At 43.0% G+C, this 17965-nt stretch overlaps 1 protein-coding gene across 2 annotated transcripts in view; it reads left to right on the forward strand.

Annotated features, from left to right (window-relative positions):
• cdh11 (cadherin 11, type 2, OB-cadherin (osteoblast)) overlaps nt 1-17739 on the forward strand; it is a 49464-nt gene extending 31725 nt beyond the window's left edge. For both annotated transcript variants that reach the window (XM_077614177.1, XM_077614178.1), the window contains 14 exons: nt 1845-2128; nt 2740-2879; nt 3238-3532; nt 4606-4725; nt 6706-6873; nt 8331-8518; nt 11839-11952; nt 12031-12170; nt 12250-12386; nt 13181-13302; nt 13376-13493; nt 14462-14713; nt 14910-15061; nt 15747-17739. In XM_077614177.1, coding sequence (XP_077470303.1) covers nt 1996-2128; nt 2740-2879; nt 3238-3532; nt 4606-4725; nt 6706-6873; nt 8331-8518; nt 11839-11952; nt 12031-12170; nt 12250-12386; nt 13181-13302; nt 13376-13493; nt 14462-14713; nt 14910-15061; nt 15747-16109 — 2442 coding nt within the window. In that variant the 5' untranslated portion in view covers nt 1845-1995 and the 3' untranslated portion in view covers nt 16110-17739. The remainder of the gene's footprint in view (nt 1-1844; nt 2129-2739; nt 2880-3237; nt 3533-4605; nt 4726-6705; nt 6874-8330; nt 8519-11838; nt 11953-12030; nt 12171-12249; nt 12387-13180; nt 13303-13375; nt 13494-14461; nt 14714-14909; nt 15062-15746) is intronic.
• The last annotated feature ends 226 nt before the right edge of the window (nt 17740-17965 follow it).

Genomic DNA, 17965 nt, shown 5'->3' on the forward strand with positions numbered 1-17965 from the left:
CATTTACAGTTGAGGCTTGTGGGTGATAATTAAGCACTAATGGCTCAACCCTGATCAGCTACCACGACGTACATAGTAACGTCAAACATGCACACACACAAAAGGCACAAGCCTACAATAGGCCTAACACATACTCCCACATGTTCACACCCCCACGCAGTCACGCACTTTGACTTAGACACAATCACAAATTGAAGCACCAACTTGTAGTTCGACAAAAATACGCAAATAGAAACACAAATGGACGCAAATGCATTTAAAGTTACATCATCATCATGGTTTGAGTCTCTCATACACACAAAGATGCCTATTGTCATACATATAGTCACGCACAAACATGCTTGCAGTCTCTCTCTCTCTCTCACACACACACACACACAGACACACACCGAACTGCGTTCAGTCTTTCTCTTAAAAGCAAACACACTCTTCTGCATACACAGTCACACACACTGTGTTTCAGCGGGATAACTGCATTGATGTCTCAGAGCCGCAAGTGTGTCATTAATACTTATTTACATGAATGCAGGGAAAGCTTAGAAGCTTTTTTTGGTAATCACAACACACACACACACACACACTTAGCTACCCAATTGAAAAGCAATTGGGCCCTAGATGCATAGTAATTTTCAAGCTTTTACCAGACCTCCACGCAAGTTGATCACACTTTGTCACGTGTGTGTATGAGTTATAAAAGAAATTACAAATTTAAACAAAGGAGACTAAGAATATCAAAATACATACTAGTCAGTCGAGAATATACAAGAGGAGAAAAAAACTGGTAAATGAAGGAGGAACTCAAAATATGAACATGGGAACATGAAATTGAAATTAGAACAAAATATGTGACTGATTTGGAATATTCTGGCTTTTTCTTGGTCACATATAATAGGGGCTCCGAGGTCTAAGAGAGGGAAATTTCCCATTTTAACCAGTTGTAAATGCGTAATTATTAAAGTAGGTTACTATTACACTTTCAGTCTGCGACTCTTTTGGGAATCACTGCACTTGACCCTGAAATGTAATCGCGCCACTTAAACAGTGGCGTGTGAATTTCCAGCTTTGTTGGGACACATGTGGTCTTAGTTAGCCTGGTCGAAACCCTACCACTACAACCTCTGGGACCCCACCCCGGCCCCCGCACGTCAAAACTCCCGAGCAGCATAAAGTCTAATGTTAGCCAATGAATCACAACTGCCTCCGCAAACTTGTGACTCCCAGCACCCGAGGGACACACATACAATGTCTACTGCTCTAATGCGACTCTTGAGTCATGTGTTCAGACAAAGGAAGTAGGCGGGTGAAAAGGGCTTACTCACCCGAGGGAGACATTATCTCGTTTGCTGCTCACTCGCACCTCTGGCCAAGTCTGAGGAGAGAATAAATACATCAAAAATGTTAAATTAAACCAAATGGGCCGCACGTAGAAAATCGAGAGGTGCCCCCAAGTTTTGTGTTCCAGAGTAAGTCATAAAATGGGGGAAGGCAACTTTGATCACCGTGCTCGAGCCAAATCTAGGCCAATTTCTGGGATTCTTTGCAATTTTGCGTAGTCTGTCTGGTCTAATAATGCTATATGACAGCCACTTTCAGCTTGTTGTCAAATTTCTACAGAGTGATTGATGATCTTTTTAAAAGAAAAGAGTGTAAACACAGTAAAACATCATGTTATTCCACCAATTTCACACGACTGGATCCATCTCTGTCCAAAAGAATTCAAGCTAATTAGTTTACAGCGGCATAATTAGAAGCGATTCGCGTAACGAGCTTGGAGAACATCAGACGGGACAAGCTTCCTTGACTGTGAGCATCATCAATACTTCTAACGTTTTGTTTGCTTCCAGGCTCCGAGGATCGTCGGAGTAGAAGGAGAGGCAGATTGTCTGGCCTGAACTCCCACTCCCAACATTCCCTTCGCCCAATTACAAAGTCACCTCAGTGGGGGGTGCGCTCCACTGAGAGGAACCACAGACAGAGAGGAGGTCGGACTTGACGATGACGACCATGATCATGACGCTGAGAATCTTCCTAGTATTGGCGGGACTCTGCGCCCTTTGTAGCCTGGCGACCGCCAGCAGGAGAAAACACGAGGGCGTGGAACATCACTCCCACAGACACAGACATGCAGGTGCGAGATGCGTTAACGGGCACCGCCACGGACAAGTAGACTCGTAGAACCAACCTATGTTCTACTACTTCTGATTAAGAATGTTCAAAAATAGAAACCATTTTCTTCGGGTAAAAGAAATGAGTCTACAGATTGTTCAATGTTGTCTATGTCACGCACAATGTTAGGTCCTAAGCTATGCCAATGATAACTTTTGTCGTAAAAACATTATTACCAATGTGAGTTTGGGCAGAAAGTATGAAGTTTTGCCATTAAATAGCTATGTGTTGCCAAAAGAATCAATTGGCTGATAAATTATGGAACTTTCATGACTTTGAATAGCATGTTGCCAAAAGTGTCCGTTTAATAAAATACGGTACTTGCGCAATGTTTTTCATGAAAACACAATACTATATCCCAAAAGGCTACATCCGGCTGCAAAAAAGCACCACCCACGCACACTTTCGCACTGTGATGTCCACTTGGGATTTCCATTGACGTGTTTTACAGTAGCCCACACGCACTTTGGCGCTAATCCCGATGAGAAAAAGAAGACCCTGAGAAAAAAACATTGCACTTCTGTGATGTCATAATGAATGTAATAACTTTTTTGTTTATGTGTATGTGTGTAGGTCACACGTCGCTGCACAGACACCGGCCCCGGGTGGGCAAGGAGGGTCAGGTGCTGCACAGGTCCAAACGAGGTTGGGTGTGGAATCAGTTCTTTGTCATTGAGGAGTACACCGGACCGGATCCTGTTCTAGTGGGAAGGGTGAGTTGAGCATCTGACAACCTGAGCTTGCAAACTCCATTTGTTTATTTTGAACAAGAATTTGAGGCAATTTGGCCATTTATTTATATATGTATATCTATACCACAGCATCGTCGTCTGTCTTTGTTGAGAACACAGCAGCGTAACCTTGGAATTTTACACTATGATTTTTCAAATTGGCTAGCTCATTCATGCGTGAGGTAAAATGTGCAATTACTACAAATGTATAGTACACATGAACTAACCAATCTTCAGAATGGAAAAATGTTGAAATAAATGAAACTAATTCTTGGCACATTTGCTGGATTAAGTATCTATTAGGTAGTGTAACACGATTTTTCTGTCTCTCCCCATGTAGCTCCATTCCGACGTGGACTCGGGCAATGGCAACATTAAGTACATCCTGTCGGGCGAAGGTGCGGGGACCATCTTTGTCATCGACACAGAGACGGGCAACATCCACGCCACGAAGACGCTGGACCGTGAGGAGCAGGCTCAGTACACGTTGACAGCGCAGGCAGTGGCACGGGACACCAACAAGCCTCTAGAGCCGCCCTCCGAGTTCATCGTCAAGGTGCAGGACATCAATGACAACCCGCCTGAGTTCCTGCACGGGCCCTACTATGCCAGGGTGCCTGAGATGTCTAACGTCGGTAAGTGGGATGCCGTACTAGCTGCTAAAATGAAATTGTAAATAATGGTGTGTTTATGGTCGTACCTAAAGAGTTTCTGTAGCGGCTTAAAAAGTCTGAAATTTACATAACTGTCCTAAAAAAGACTGACTTTATTCTGATAAATGTTGGTTCCCTTTTGAAATTGTGTCTAAAAATATGTTCTGATATGATTTTTTGCGAGATTAGCCGTGAAACTTAAAATTCACTTCTGTTCTAAATGCTCTTAAAATGTGTCTGAAATGATCATTGATCAATGATTATTCACTACAGCCAATGAATTAAATTTTAGTTTCCTGAGCAGTATTCACATTATTATTATATCTTAGCCAACAATTGCGTCTTTTTAGTCCCACAAAATGTGATATGACCGTATTGACGTTTCATCTAAAAGTAAACGCTTTCTGGGTCCACCTAGTCCAAAAGTCACCATCCAAGAGTGAGCAATTGAAAGACACGCGCTAAAGAAGTCCCTGGCGGAGCTCATCATGGTCATTCTTCAGGAGTGATCGATTGTCACAGAAACCCGAGCACAGGAAGCGTGGCTACATGACCACACCATTAGGCCATACATTAAAAGGAATCAAGCTCCCGACAAGCTCTTGCGGTTCTTCTGACTAAGAGCTTCCGATATTGATAGACTCTCTCGCCTGTGGTATCAGGGACTCTTAACGTCCCTGAAACTGCGGGCGTCGCTTCCAAAGAAAGACACTCAGAGAGGACGTTGAAGCGATTTCATTTCAAGATCATCTGACCATTGGAAAAATGAACACTCGGTTCAGGCATTAGTAGATAGTTAAGGAGGTTTGAGCTAAGATTTGTTATTTTAAAAGGGTGACTCCGAACCTGGCGTAGGGTGTCAGACTGAGAGTCCAGAATCACTAGGCATGGTTAGAGAGATAGGGGATCAATTAAGATTTCAAAACAAGTTTGCATATATAATCATACTAGTTGGTTAGGGTTTCAAATGAGATTGTGATAATAGACGAGCTCAACTTGCAGAAATATCAGTGGCAATTGATAGAGCTGACGAAATGCATGTGTGTGTTTCGCAGGTACGTCAGTGATGCAAGTTACGGCCACCGATGCCGATGACCCTACATACGGAAACAGCGCCCGACTGGTGTACAGCATCCTTCAAGGACAGCCGTACTTCTCAGTGGAGCCTCAAACAGGTCAGGACAAAGAAAACGTATCCATCCATCCATTACTACAATTTCCTCCGACATCCCAAAAACATGCCATGGTTGAACGGTAAATGGTACTTGTAGTTCTTTTTTGACAAAGGTATTTACCTAAATGATTCATGCCGGCCATTTTAGGGGAACAAAAAATGAGTAATGATTACTCTTATCTAAAATGTCAATGAGGCGGCGACTCTAAAATGCTCAAAAAGAACAGTGCATGCAGTTTGGTGGTTACAGAGTCCTGGCTTGACATTTGGACAGAGCAAGGTGATAACAGAGAGATGTGTGGGGTCGCACAGAGATGAGATGACATTGCTTCACACAGAGAGACATCTAGTCGCTGTGGGGGAGGATGGACGGGTAGGATGAGGTTTTGATGGTGAATTTGCGCAGGGTAAATCTGACTAATCAGAGCGGTGTCGGCCATTTGACTGGCGCGCATTCAAAGCTCACATTTCTAATTGGTTTGGAGATTATCAGCTTTGCGTGCTGTCACGCACGCGCACACACTCATACAACCAAACGTATGCACGCCGTTGGCGCACACTAACCAGATAAACCTTAGCACACACCACCAGATTATGAATGTTTGAAATGTAGGAAAATAATCTCACACTTGTTTAAATTCATCTACGTTTTAGCTTGATTAATTCTGGTGAAAATACATGATTTCCTGCTGCCACGTCATGAAGTACAATAAGATCAGACGGATGTGTCCTGGTTACCAAGGCAACTTACGTAAAGGATCCAACAAGCAATCTCTTCTTCGCTGCGGGAATGAGGCAACTAACCGATTGGCACTCAGCACAAATCTCGACTTCTCCGTTGCGCATACTTGATCCGAGAACTCTTTCTCCTTTTTGCAGTTTCGGACAAAAAGCAGTAAATAAAACAGAGTAAACCCGCCTATTAAACCTGGTTTAAATTGCACATCAGAGGTCTGTTGATGTGCCGCAAGAGCCAAGTTATTCTGGCTATAATTATGTATGTGGAATCGTCCAAACTTGTCAGCTTGTCCTGCCCACATACCTTGGTGGAATCTAAAACGGTTTGCAATTGAGTATCATCCATCTGTCTGTTACACCTAGTTAGAATTTGTTACCAAAAGGCTGATTTGCATTGGAAAACTCTACTGGTCAGATGGGTCCAACAGGAGAACAGCTATTACCACTTTATTTATGTTCATGGAATCACCCAAATTTGTCAACTTGTTCAACTGACATGCCAAAGTTGGAGGGCTAAAGCTTTGCCATTTAGTACGCTCCATCTGTCTAGTACACCTGGCTCGTAGTATTTGTAATTATTCTTTTATATTCTGTTCAGGTACGGCATAAGTATTATTGTCTCATTTTTCATGAAGAGTCACCAAATGTTGCTGCCACCCTCCAACCACTCATGAGGACATCTCAATTGCTTAACAATTTACTAGCCATCTTCATCTGTCGACTTCCCTTGGTTTAGATTCATCGCAATGGGAGGAATTCACTAGAAGTCAGTGCATGTACAATGGGAGCGGACTTAATTCAGATTTCTTTTTTGTAGTGAATTATCAATAGCCTCACTTTATTTCCTCAAACCTTTTTGTCAAACACTTGGCAATTTAGAGTTGGCCATCTGTCCACAACACCTGCTACAAATTTGGTAAAGATGGGATAATACCTCTTTTATAGTCTTTATAGGTTTGACGTGAATAGTACTTGCTAAACTATGCATCATTGCCAACATTTGAAGCATGAGAACTTAAAATTTTCAACAGTAAATCGTCATAATTTGACTCAATTGGACTATACCCTAAACTCGGGCAAATGAACAACTACCCCAACAGGAGGCATGCTTTCTACAAAAAAAATAAAAAACTGTGGACACTTTCAGAATAATATAACGGTGGCTAAAGATCAACTAGAAATGCTGCACATCTCTACTTTCATGTCAAGTCAGACATTAAAAGTTTATTTCCCTCGCCTGTAGGTATTATTCGCACGGCGCTGCCCCACATGGACCGCGAGGCCCGGCAAGACTACGACGTGGTGATCCAGGCCAAGGACATGGGTGGCCACATGGGCGGACTGTCGGGAACCACCGAGGTCAAAATCACGCTCACCGATGTCAACGACAACCCACCCAAATTCCCGCAGAGTGAGTACATGTCAATTAGTGATGCTTTTTTATACCACGTGTGTGCGTCGGCATTTGCAAGTGTGCACTGCGTGTGTCCTAGTGTGGCTCTATCTACTGTATACACAAAAAATCGTATGCAAGTTTCAGGCCTAAACAAACGACACATTAAATTTAAAAAATACAATCAAGTGAATTGAAATCTCTATGGCGCTAAATATTATCATTCACTCCCAAGCCTAGTAATGTATTTGGAAAGATCTCAAGTGTAACCAAATAAGCTTCCTCGCGCAATTAAGTACAGCAGAATTAGCTGTAAAATCTGACAATTTTACGCCGGTAGAACATGTTTGCGCATCAGTAAAGTACAAATAGCAAGACTACCTGCAAAGAGAATGTTGCAGATGGCACAAATAAGAATGCTGATTACATATTTAGTATTTCTGTGGAGGCAGTGGAGTTAAAAGTCGAAATAACCCAAAAAAATAAAAAAAAATCAATACAAGACCATTCTTGCACTGTTTTTTTTAAATAAAAATATTGTCCGCTTTATGGTTGGTAAAAGACTTCCTGTTAGCGCCATTATGTATATCCCTTTTCTCCAAGCAACATCGAATTATCATTGAGTTTTGACTTAAATGCAATTCAGCTACACTGGTGCTAACAAAAGGACAAGGAGCTCTGAAAAACATTTTTTTTTTTACTTGAGCTCTCACGTCGGCCCTGGCACGTATCAATTACTCGACACTCCTTTTGTGAGATTACTGAGCGAGCGCCACCGCCTCCTCGTGCGTCGCCCCCAAAAATGAAACGAAACGAGCCACAATCCAGCCGCACAAAAGACATCCTGACTTGAAAAGATGATTTCCGTGCCTAGGAAACAGCACTGAAGTTAGCACCTCATCGTACTAATAATATCACACGTATGCATGTGAGTGTTGTGCTCATGTATGAATGGAACGCAATGGGCGCAGAGGGAGGAAATGGAGGTTTTCCTGTGGGAGGTAAACGCGAGAGAAATGGGGCGAACGGGGGAGGAGAGGTGAGAACGCGTGCTGAGATTTGGAAGTAGAATGAGGGCAAGAAGAAGGAAAAGAAGCAAGCATTAGGGGGGATATAGTACAATATAATACAGGGGGAATAGTACGTTATTTTTATGAGACAAAAAGCAACCATTTCGTTGTCTCCAAACCAACTTTCCAACAAGTTTTCTACCATATCTCATCTATTGAAATATACTTTTATCTCTCTACCCATTGCCGATTTTCAAGTGGTTTATGACAATCAAGTTAAGATCAACTAAACACACTGACAATGGCATATTGTGCTGTGAAATTCAAAACGCACTTGCAGATTCCTTTGTTCCTAACAAATAATGAGTGGCACTACTTATCTCTAGAAACAATGAAAATGTGTATTTGTATGATTGGTTTTTCTTGTTCCCTAAAACTTCTCATGAATTTATTGTCACTCCCCAGGCGTGTATCCCATGTCTGTTTCCGAAGACAAAGTGGAGGGTGAGGAGGTGGGCCGTTTGAAGGCCAAGGACCCTGACATGGGAGACAACGGGATGGTTAACTACCGCCTGACAGACGGAGATGGCTTGGGAATGTTTGAACTCAGCGTAGACTCTGAGACCAGGGAGGCCATCATCAAGCTTAAAAAGGTAAGTGGGTCAGTCAGTTGGAAAGATTACTAGAAAGATGTCTAGATAAACTGGATTCCGAACAGAGATAGATTGGCAGATAAATGGAAATGTAGACAGAATGTGATCTACATTGACTGGAGTTTGTCATTACCTACAATATCCTACACACTAGAAAAAAAATCTAATATGTTGTAGGAGCTTTAGAGGTCAGAATCTACTCAACAAAAAATCTTGGTCTGTAACGGGACTTCTTATCCACACAAAGCTATCCAGTCAACCAGCTCACTTTTATTTCTTCTGTGGGAAAATCTCTCTAGCCCGATTCGATCGATACAAATCTTCTTTGTCTCAATGCAGCAGCTAAGCGCCACTCGGAGACTTTGGCATGTTCAGATCTTTATTTTCCACGGCTATGAGGGAATGAGAGCATGAATTAAAAAAAGAAATAAACTGTTGGAATGGCCAAAAGCGAGGTGGTTAACCTCAAGTTTAAGCGTCATCCAAAAGCAGTAGAGGCCAATTCCGGTGTGACTGGAGCAAAACTTTGACCACATCCAATGCAGAGAAGAGACATGAGGGATGATTTGAGAAAAGATGAAGGAAGACTAAATTTTCCTGTAGTTACAAGCCTTGCTTATCGCCCTGCTTGGAAATCAAATTTTCCACCTCTGTGGCTCCCATTGATGGTGATACACGTCCAATCTCTTTTGATTGGGAGAAGCTGGCAGCGAGTGGAGATGGTCCTGTTCCCCTGTGTTGTACATTCATGTGTGAGAGTGTGTTGACTAACAACAGGGAACAATCACACCTGAAATCCTTCATCCCGACTCCCCACGTCTCTTGTAATAACACTACCAGAGCCAGAAGCTGATTTAAAATGTGTGCGTGCACAAGCGTGTGTTTACGTGTGTGTGTATCTGTCGCAAACGTCACGAGACCCTCTCGGTCTTGATCTGATTACAGTGTCCTGATTTGGATGCGCCGCATTGTGATTATTGAGTCCAGATGCCTCTCAGGGGAAATCATCACCTGTTGGCCACCGAAGGCAACTCACACATACACACCCAAAACACACACACACACAGACACAGACACACACAGACACCTGAAGTCTTTGAAATCAGCAACGAGAGAAGCCTTCACTAATCTCTATTCTCCCTCTCACACATTCAAGCACACCGGCATGAGCTTTAATCAACTATTCTCTTTCAACTGTGTCCTGACGAAAGCACTTTGCGGAATATTAAGGAGCCCTGAGTGTGTGTGTGCGTTTCTGTGTGTCACTGTGAATGATGTCATGAATGAAAAGTGAGCGAGCAATTCAGAGAGTGTGACCAAAGCGATGGAAAATGAAAGAAGTGGGACACGTCGGTGATGCTGGCTTCCCGCTGAGTTTGGTGCTGCCGCGTTTAAGTTCTGTCAGGCATTATGACGTTTAAACCAAAAAAAAAAGTTACCATAGTGTTTTCCTTTTATTTTTTTAAAGAGTCAACAAGTTCACCTGCATTTGACGCATCTGCATCAGGGACGACGGGCAACTCGTCGAGACGGAACAGATGCTTTGCGCCGCGCTGTATTGCCGCTAATTAAATCTGTGATCACTTAACTGCTGTCATCACTGCACTCGTAAAAATGGCCAGTTAATGCGCCGAGCCGCATTTGGCTGCGGGTGCTCGACTAGCCGTGTCTGACGATCGGATGAAAGTTGAAATCGTCTTTGTCGCGCTCAGTTCGCTGACTTTAAACACTTTGTCTGTTCTCCGAGTCACTCCCTAGTTACTGTCCTCTTCTCTAGAGTACAATGTGTAGTGATTTGATTCTTCAATATATCAATGTATCCTTGAATGCATCTGAAACAAATGACCTGGTTTCTTATGTGACCCTTTCAGCTTTGAGAATTCGTGATCTAATTTGGCGATACTCCCAATCAATTGAGTTTAAGTTGTGGTCTACAAACAGCTCCTTTCAGCACTATGTCTACACAATTTTAACTTGCTTACCTTTGACAATTATACTTGTTAATTACAATTAAAATATTTTCTGCTTTGCCCGACTATACTGCCTTGAATGCAGTACAAAAAAAAAAAGATATAAATAGGAAGTCGGACTTTTTTGGTATTCGCATTGAGCGTTTATCGAGCCGGCGAGTAATTTCAAACGCTGTCTTGCCGAGCATCTTAATCCACACTAACACCTACTAAACGTGTGCATGTGGAGCTCACGCAAGTACAGCAGGCCCTGCTGAGCTGTCGTCAGACTTATGGGTCTGCTCCACCCGTCGGGATTCCATTAAGCGATGCTCCGGCCTGCCTATGAGGAGATCAAGATCCCACCTGGGACTACTGCCACGTTAAAGCTCCCGCAGCTGCTGGAAAAACAGTATTGGGGGAGGAGAAAGCATGTTATTATCCTACTTTCTCTGGAGAAGGATTGATGCAGGAAAGAGGGTGTTATTTACTGTCATTATGGAGACAACAGTGATGTGGATAAGCCCATGACTGCTGCTCTTGGCAGGAGTATATTTTGGTTTTCGTACAAAGGCTGACTATGCATAACTTGAAACATGCCCTGAAGGAGCTTTGGAGAGGGTTTTCTCAAATTAGAATTCTGGGACTGTGACTCGAAGCTTTGTTGTTAATAATCCAGATTATCATTTTACAAATTGTTTACTGTAGTTTGTTGTGTGGTATTTGTAGTGGTGTATGACATGCACCCCAGTCATTCTCGAGTTGCTTTCCTTTTGTATTTGGGTCCATGATTTTCTTGTATCCATTCTCAAAATTGCAAGTCTTCTAAATCAATTTTTGATCGGATAATCTCAATTTTTAAAAGAAGCAGTGTTTGTATTTCAAGTCATGAGATCACTCCACTATTAACGTGTCCAAAGCCATTTGGAAAAGTTCCGCCCATTTTAAGACTGCCTCAACTCCTCACTAGAAATATCAGTACCACTGGCAATTCCGTGTCAGTGCTTCCCACTAATATAAAGTAATTGGATTTCCTCTTTGTTCAATAGGAGTCAATTGAATCTGCAGCCAATAACAGTCATTTTAACAGTGAGCTAGAACACTGCTTTACATGCTAATCCCAGTGCTTTCTAAACGACAAGGAAGTTGTTATAGGACTGTAGCACACGTCTTTTAGGGTTTTCCCAGGTCTCCTTGCAGTCACTGCAGGACTGATGCAGCTGGCAGAAACATTCATGCAGCAACACCTCCCCCTAGCAGCAGACATTGACACTGAACTGGCCCATCCTAACCAACTTGCGCTTACAGCATTTCCATTCAAATTGATGTGAACATGTGACCTGATGAAGTAATTTCTTGTGTGTCGTCCAGCGTGTGGATTTTGAGACCAAGAGGTCGTACACACTGAAGGTTGAGGGGTACAACGTGTATGTGGACCCCCATTACCTGGCCTGGGGGCCTTACAAGGATGAAGCCACGATAAAGGTATAGCGTGTTGATATTCTAGATCAGTGATTTCTCTAGTGGACCGAGTACAACTACAATTGACGTATCTTCCTGCAGATTTCAGTGGAGGATGCTGACGAGCCGCCCGTATTTGTTGCGCCGTCGTACACCTTCGAAGTAGAGGAAAATGCCCCTGCTGGCACTCAGGTGGGACGCGTCCACGCTAAGGACACGGACGTCGCCAACAACCCAGTCAGGTATGATGATGGGCAGATTACATTTGAGGATAACCTGAGGCCTGTCTGGAACTAAAGAATGGCCATGCCCTGTGCGTAGGTACATGATTCCACGTTACACAGACGTGGAGCAGTTCTTTAGTGTCAACTCTGAGGACGGCATGATCACCACCACCAAGCCCCTGGATCGAGAGGCACAGGCCTGGCACAACATCTCTGTTTCGGCCACTGAGATAGGTGAGTCGCCGTGGTGGCTCTGGTGCTCTTTCTAGCGTAGATCCCAGACAAAATCCTGATTCGTGGGAAAATAATGTCTGAATACTCGTGTGTAGCCATGACTTAAAATAAAAGTGGCCGAGACAGCAAGAAAGGACAAAAACAGAAAGTTGACCTACAAGCCATCTCGCATTTCGGGGCCCCGCCCTGGCATTCTGCGGCCGGCAGTTCTGGCTTTCGAAGCGCTGTGCGGTTTCCCTGCGGCACTGCCGACGCCAGACGGCCAGATGGAAACGGGCTCACGGCCCACAGAGTTGGGCTGCGCGAAACCACTAACGGGGCCCAGGGAAGCTAAGTAGAAGCCTGGTAATGACGGGGTGCTGGAAAAATCAAATAAGAGGGCCCACTTACAAGAGAAACTGAGCTGCGCTTTCCGTTCCCCTAAAAACAAATATGCCTTTTTAGTTGGGGAGTACTTGGTTACTTTTTGAATTCAAATTTTTTAAAGGGAGGAAAAAATAAAATGGTGAAAATGTAACCAAGGAAGGAAGGAAATATTGGTTTGAGTAAAGGGTAATGTAAAGGAAAGAAACAAAGATGATTAATTTGGAAAGGAAGAAAATGAGATGAGAGGAAAAGTGAATGAAGAAATCTCTCCATTATGTGCTTGCAAAAATGATGCAACCTCTCTAAATGTTAGTGTGAGACGCGTGGGCGCCTGCAAGCTTTATGTTGGCACTCTCGCAAACACCAAAATCGCAAAATAAATCTTCAAGGCTTGATTGACAGGCCGTGTTTCCTGTGTGATTGTGTAGGAGGTCACCACCAGGACACCAAAGTGCGTGTGAACATCAAAGTCAAAGACACCAACGACAACGCTCCAGAGTTTGCTACCAACAACGAAGTCCTGATGTGTGAAAATGTTGCTCCCGGAAAGGTAGGCATAAGGATCTCAGTTGAAAGAAAGAAGGGAATTGAAATCTTAGTTTTTAAAATTCGGGTCTTCACAGGTTATCGAAACAGTCAGCGCGGCAGACAAAGACGAGATGGCCCACCGTCAACACTTTACCTTCAGGCTGGCTCCTGAGGTGGTCCACAACCACAACTTTTCCGTCAAAGACAACCGAGGTATGCAGCGTTAGTTTTAGAGCTCAATTGCTTGGTCCTGCTTGTCTCCTTCTAAACCAGCCGCACACACATACACACGAGCGGGGCCACGTTTCCTGCGGGCCCCAATAATTGCATTGTGGTCTCGATCCATCTGTCCCTATGTCTTCGGGGGGCGAGCGTGATTGAATTAAGCCACCAGAGAAGCTTCGAGTAGCAGCCATAGCGTCCAAGTGGAGTTGGCTACAGAGAAGGATTCTCGTGTGTAGATAATGAAATGGAAGCAAAGGAACGAGATAGGTCGTGAGACAAACATGTTGGCATTTGAGGTCTATCGGAAACACGACGCTCACATCACAGCAAATGACTGTTTGCTCTTTGAACTACAGTCCACACAGCGAGTGTCATTTTCCAATGTCTTTTTCTAGTTTGTATCTGTAGCTGAAATTTCATTTTCAAAACCCTTTTGGGCAAAGTCTTTGGTGTTTTCAACACTGCCCAAGACTTTAAAACCTAACCTCTGATTCCACATTTTATTTGGAAAGCCTTAGCGCTGCTTGAAACGCTAATCCTGATTTAGGTCTGCAGAAGTTCCCCATCTTGTGGAAGACTTCCTGTGTGTGGTTCCAGTTTTTGTCCAACTTTAGGTCTTTTGAGTCTGTATCCGTTTTTTTGCTACCGCAACCATAATGGGCGGTAGCTCCGTCCACTCTTGCTCGATATTGTGTTTGTGCCGCTTTTCTGTCTTAATGATTTGATTTGCTTTGTACTTTATGCTTTTGCTTTGTTGTTCTGCAGCCTTTGCAACTGTACTGTCTAACTTATAACTATGCCTTTTCTTGCTACTGTCACCATGAAATTTCCCGAATACGGGATGAATACAGCTATCCAATCCAATCCAAACCCTGACTGTTTTAAAAAACATATTCAATGTCCCAATTCAATGTCGATAATGTCAACTGACCCTCTGTGGTCTTCTTCCCACACAGACAGCACGGCTAGCATCTACGTCCTGCGCAAGGGTTTCAGCCGACTAACGCAGGATGTCTACTTCCTGCCGGTCGAGATTAATGACAACGGCGTTCCAGCCATGAGCAGCACCGGCACACTGACGGTCCGCGTGTGCTCCTGCGACAGCAGGGACACCATCTTGTCGTGCAACGTGGAACCCTACGTGCTGCCTGCCGGCCTCAGCACCGGAGCGCTTATAGCCATCCTCGCATGCATTGTCATCCTACTGGGTAAACCGCAAAACATTTTCCTTCAAATACACGAAAATTCAATTTTAGTTTTAGGGTTGGAATACGTAAAATTCGGGTGTCCTGTCGTTCTTCTAAAAATGAAACTAATTATAGCAATTAATGTCACAGTTAAACTGTCAGAGGTGTGTTTACAAGTGAACATTGCACTAAGAGTCTGATTTATGTGCCCCCACAGTCATCGTGGTTTTGTTTGTGGCGTTGCGGCGTCAAAAGAAAGAGCCTCTGATCGTGTTTGAGGAGGAGGACATCCGAGAGAATATCATTACCTACGACGACGAGGGCGGCGGAGAGGAAGACACAGAAGCCTTTGACATCGCCACTCTGCAGGTAACGACAAGAGGAAGGGAACCCTGGCTTCAAATCCTAGTGTGAACCAAAAACCTAGGCTTCAAACTTCACTTTGAAACCCTTTATCCCATTTTCAAATGTGAACCTAGATTTCAATCTAGATTTGAAACCTTTACCTGTTAGAAAGCCCAAATGTGACCATGTAAGCTTATACCAGGTTTGAAGCATTAAAAACAGGTTCTCATTCCAAAATATTTAGAACAGATAGTTAAGCTCTAAATCACAGGTGTCAAAGTCGCGGCCCGGGGGCCAAATCTGGCTCACCGCATCATTTTGTGCGGCCCGAGAAAGTAAATCATGAGTGCCGACTTTCTGTTTTAGGATAAAATTAAAATGAAGAGTATAGATGTATATTAAATTAACTGATTTTCCCCCTTTTAAATCAATAATTGTAATTTTTTAATCATCTTGTCTGTGTTTTTAATTCAAAAATCATTTTTTAAAATCTAAAAATATATTTAAAAAAAGCTAAAATAAACATTGTTTTAGATCTATAAAAAACTGAATATTCAGGGCTTTTAATCCGGTTCTTTTAATCCATTTATAAAAAAAATCTAAATATTATATCTAAAATGGTCCGGCCCACATGAAACCGAGTTGACGTTAATGCGGCCCGCGAACCAACCCGAGTCTGACATCCTTGCTCTAAATTGTCCTTTTCCAGAATCCAGATGGTGCCAATGGCTTCCATCCAAGGAAGGACATGAAACCAGAGCTCCAGTTCGCCCTACGTCCAGGCGGCCACATGGCAGCCAACAGCGTGGACGTGGACGACTTCATCAAGACACGCGTGGCTGAGGCTGACAGCGACCCAACGGCACCGCCCTACGATTCCATCCAGATCTACGGCTACGAGGGCCGCGGCTCTTTGGCCGGCTCACTCAGCTCTCTGGAGTCAGTCACCACCGAGTCGGACCTCGATTATGACTATCTGCACAGCTGGGGTCCACGCTTCAAGAGGCTGGCCGATTTGTACGGCACCAAAGACTGCTCCGTTCACGACGGCGACGATGACGACGACTGTTAACGGTGGACCCCCCCTCCAAAATAAAAACAAATTCCAATGATTCCATGAGGATTTTTAGCCCCGACGCCTTCCCAACTTTCTCCCATTTTCTCCTGAGTAACCAATGCTGAGAGCTCTTGACAAAGTCGGGTGGGAAAAATGTATCACGTCACCCTTGTGTGTTTGGAATTTACTTAGCGCAAAAAACAAAAAAAAAACAGTTTAGCTGAAATTAGAGATCGTGTACACTTTTGTGGACTGGATTCACAAACATTCTCAAAGTTTTTGTCCCTTGACGGGGTCCTCTGGAACACGGTCCGAGCCTGACCGGTGGTCCCGCCATTTGTTGTTGCTGTGCGATACCGCTTAGGACTCTGGGTTGTTGATACTGTCTTGGCAGTACAGTGGCCTTAAAATAAATCAACAACAATCCCGGAGACCAAAACACACAAAATGATAAACTGTCAGACTCTTCGGTATCTACCAAGTTAAGGACTGTAGCTCAATAGTGAGAAAAATACAAAATGGACCTGATTGGACATCCAAAACTGTGGATTTTTTCTCAATCCTTTGATCCTCTGTCTTATCGATTTCCAGTCAATTTCTGGTAAATTTCCATGGGAATTTTGAAAAATCCTTCAAATGACAAACGTTTAGTATAAACATTTTGTTTCGTCAAAAGCATACAACCATAAAAAAATCAATAGCTCTACTTCACAGCCAACCTTTGATTTGATGTCCCCAAGAATTCCCATGGAAAGTTTCCAACATCCCTATTGCAACCGTACTTCCACCAGTGGTGATCAATCATAAACGAGTCAAAACCTGTGAGAGCTTAAATATCGCCTTAACGGACACTCGCAGTGCATTCTATCTATCCATTGTTTGTTCTTGTTTGTTTTTGTTGTTGTTTTCAAGTTTTTTTTAAAAAAGCAAGCTAGTTAGCCTCTATGTTTGCAGAGAATGTGCTAAGCGAGTGGCGCCTTCCACTCATCGGTAAAAGAAACAGGACGTGACGTCTTTTTGTGATGGCCGGGTGACATTTGTTGCATCAACATGTGTTGCACACAATTCTGAAAAACATTTGCCCAGCCAGGACGTCTTTTTTTTTTCCAAGTTGTTTGACCTCTTTTTTTTAAACTAATGTATAATTATAATTATTATCAGTTTCTTTTTTTATCAGTATTATCATTATTATTATTATTATTGGTTCTTTGGCAATGTGATTAGCGCTTCAAGCCGTTTAGCGGTAAAAAGTTAAGCGCAATCAAACTGGTGTTCGTTTTGTTTGGCTTCTTCAGCTTTTTTTTATTTGTGCTTGTTTTCTGTCCTATTTTTGGCGTTTCATTGTGGTTTTTCCGTACCCGAAAGGAATACGGTGAAACGACCTTATCTTGCTGGAGAGAAAACGCCTGGTTTTTATTCTTCTGTCGAGTTTTATGGAAGCAATTTGTACAATTTTAAAAGTTCTTATTTTTTAGTATACATGCAGAATATTCCAGTATTACGACAAAAACATGTTAAGATAAAAAAAAAAAAAAAATCCGCATCACACTTATATTTTCTGAACATTGTACCGTTGCTTTACTATGTGCTTCAATCTACGAAGCGGAAAAGAAACAAACTTTGAAATAAATGCTCTTTTTATAAAGTGTGAAAGATAAGTGTGCGTGCCCTTTACATGCTATACCACACAAATATGTTGGGATTTTCAAATGACGAAGCTATCCGGATCCCAGTCAAAATGGATTAGCCGTCTTTCGCCATCAATGGCAGCCAAGTAGTTAAAATAGCATCTTACTGATAGATAACGTATGACATGTTGACGGTTATTGCATTTCCTATACTAAATAAAGCAAATTGCCATTATGAGAAAC

This window comes from Stigmatopora argus, chromosome 11 (assembly GCF_051989625.1).
Source record: "Stigmatopora argus isolate UIUO_Sarg chromosome 11, RoL_Sarg_1.0, whole genome shotgun sequence".
NCBI classification, from domain to species: domain Eukaryota; kingdom Metazoa; phylum Chordata; class Actinopteri; order Syngnathiformes; family Syngnathidae; genus Stigmatopora; species Stigmatopora argus.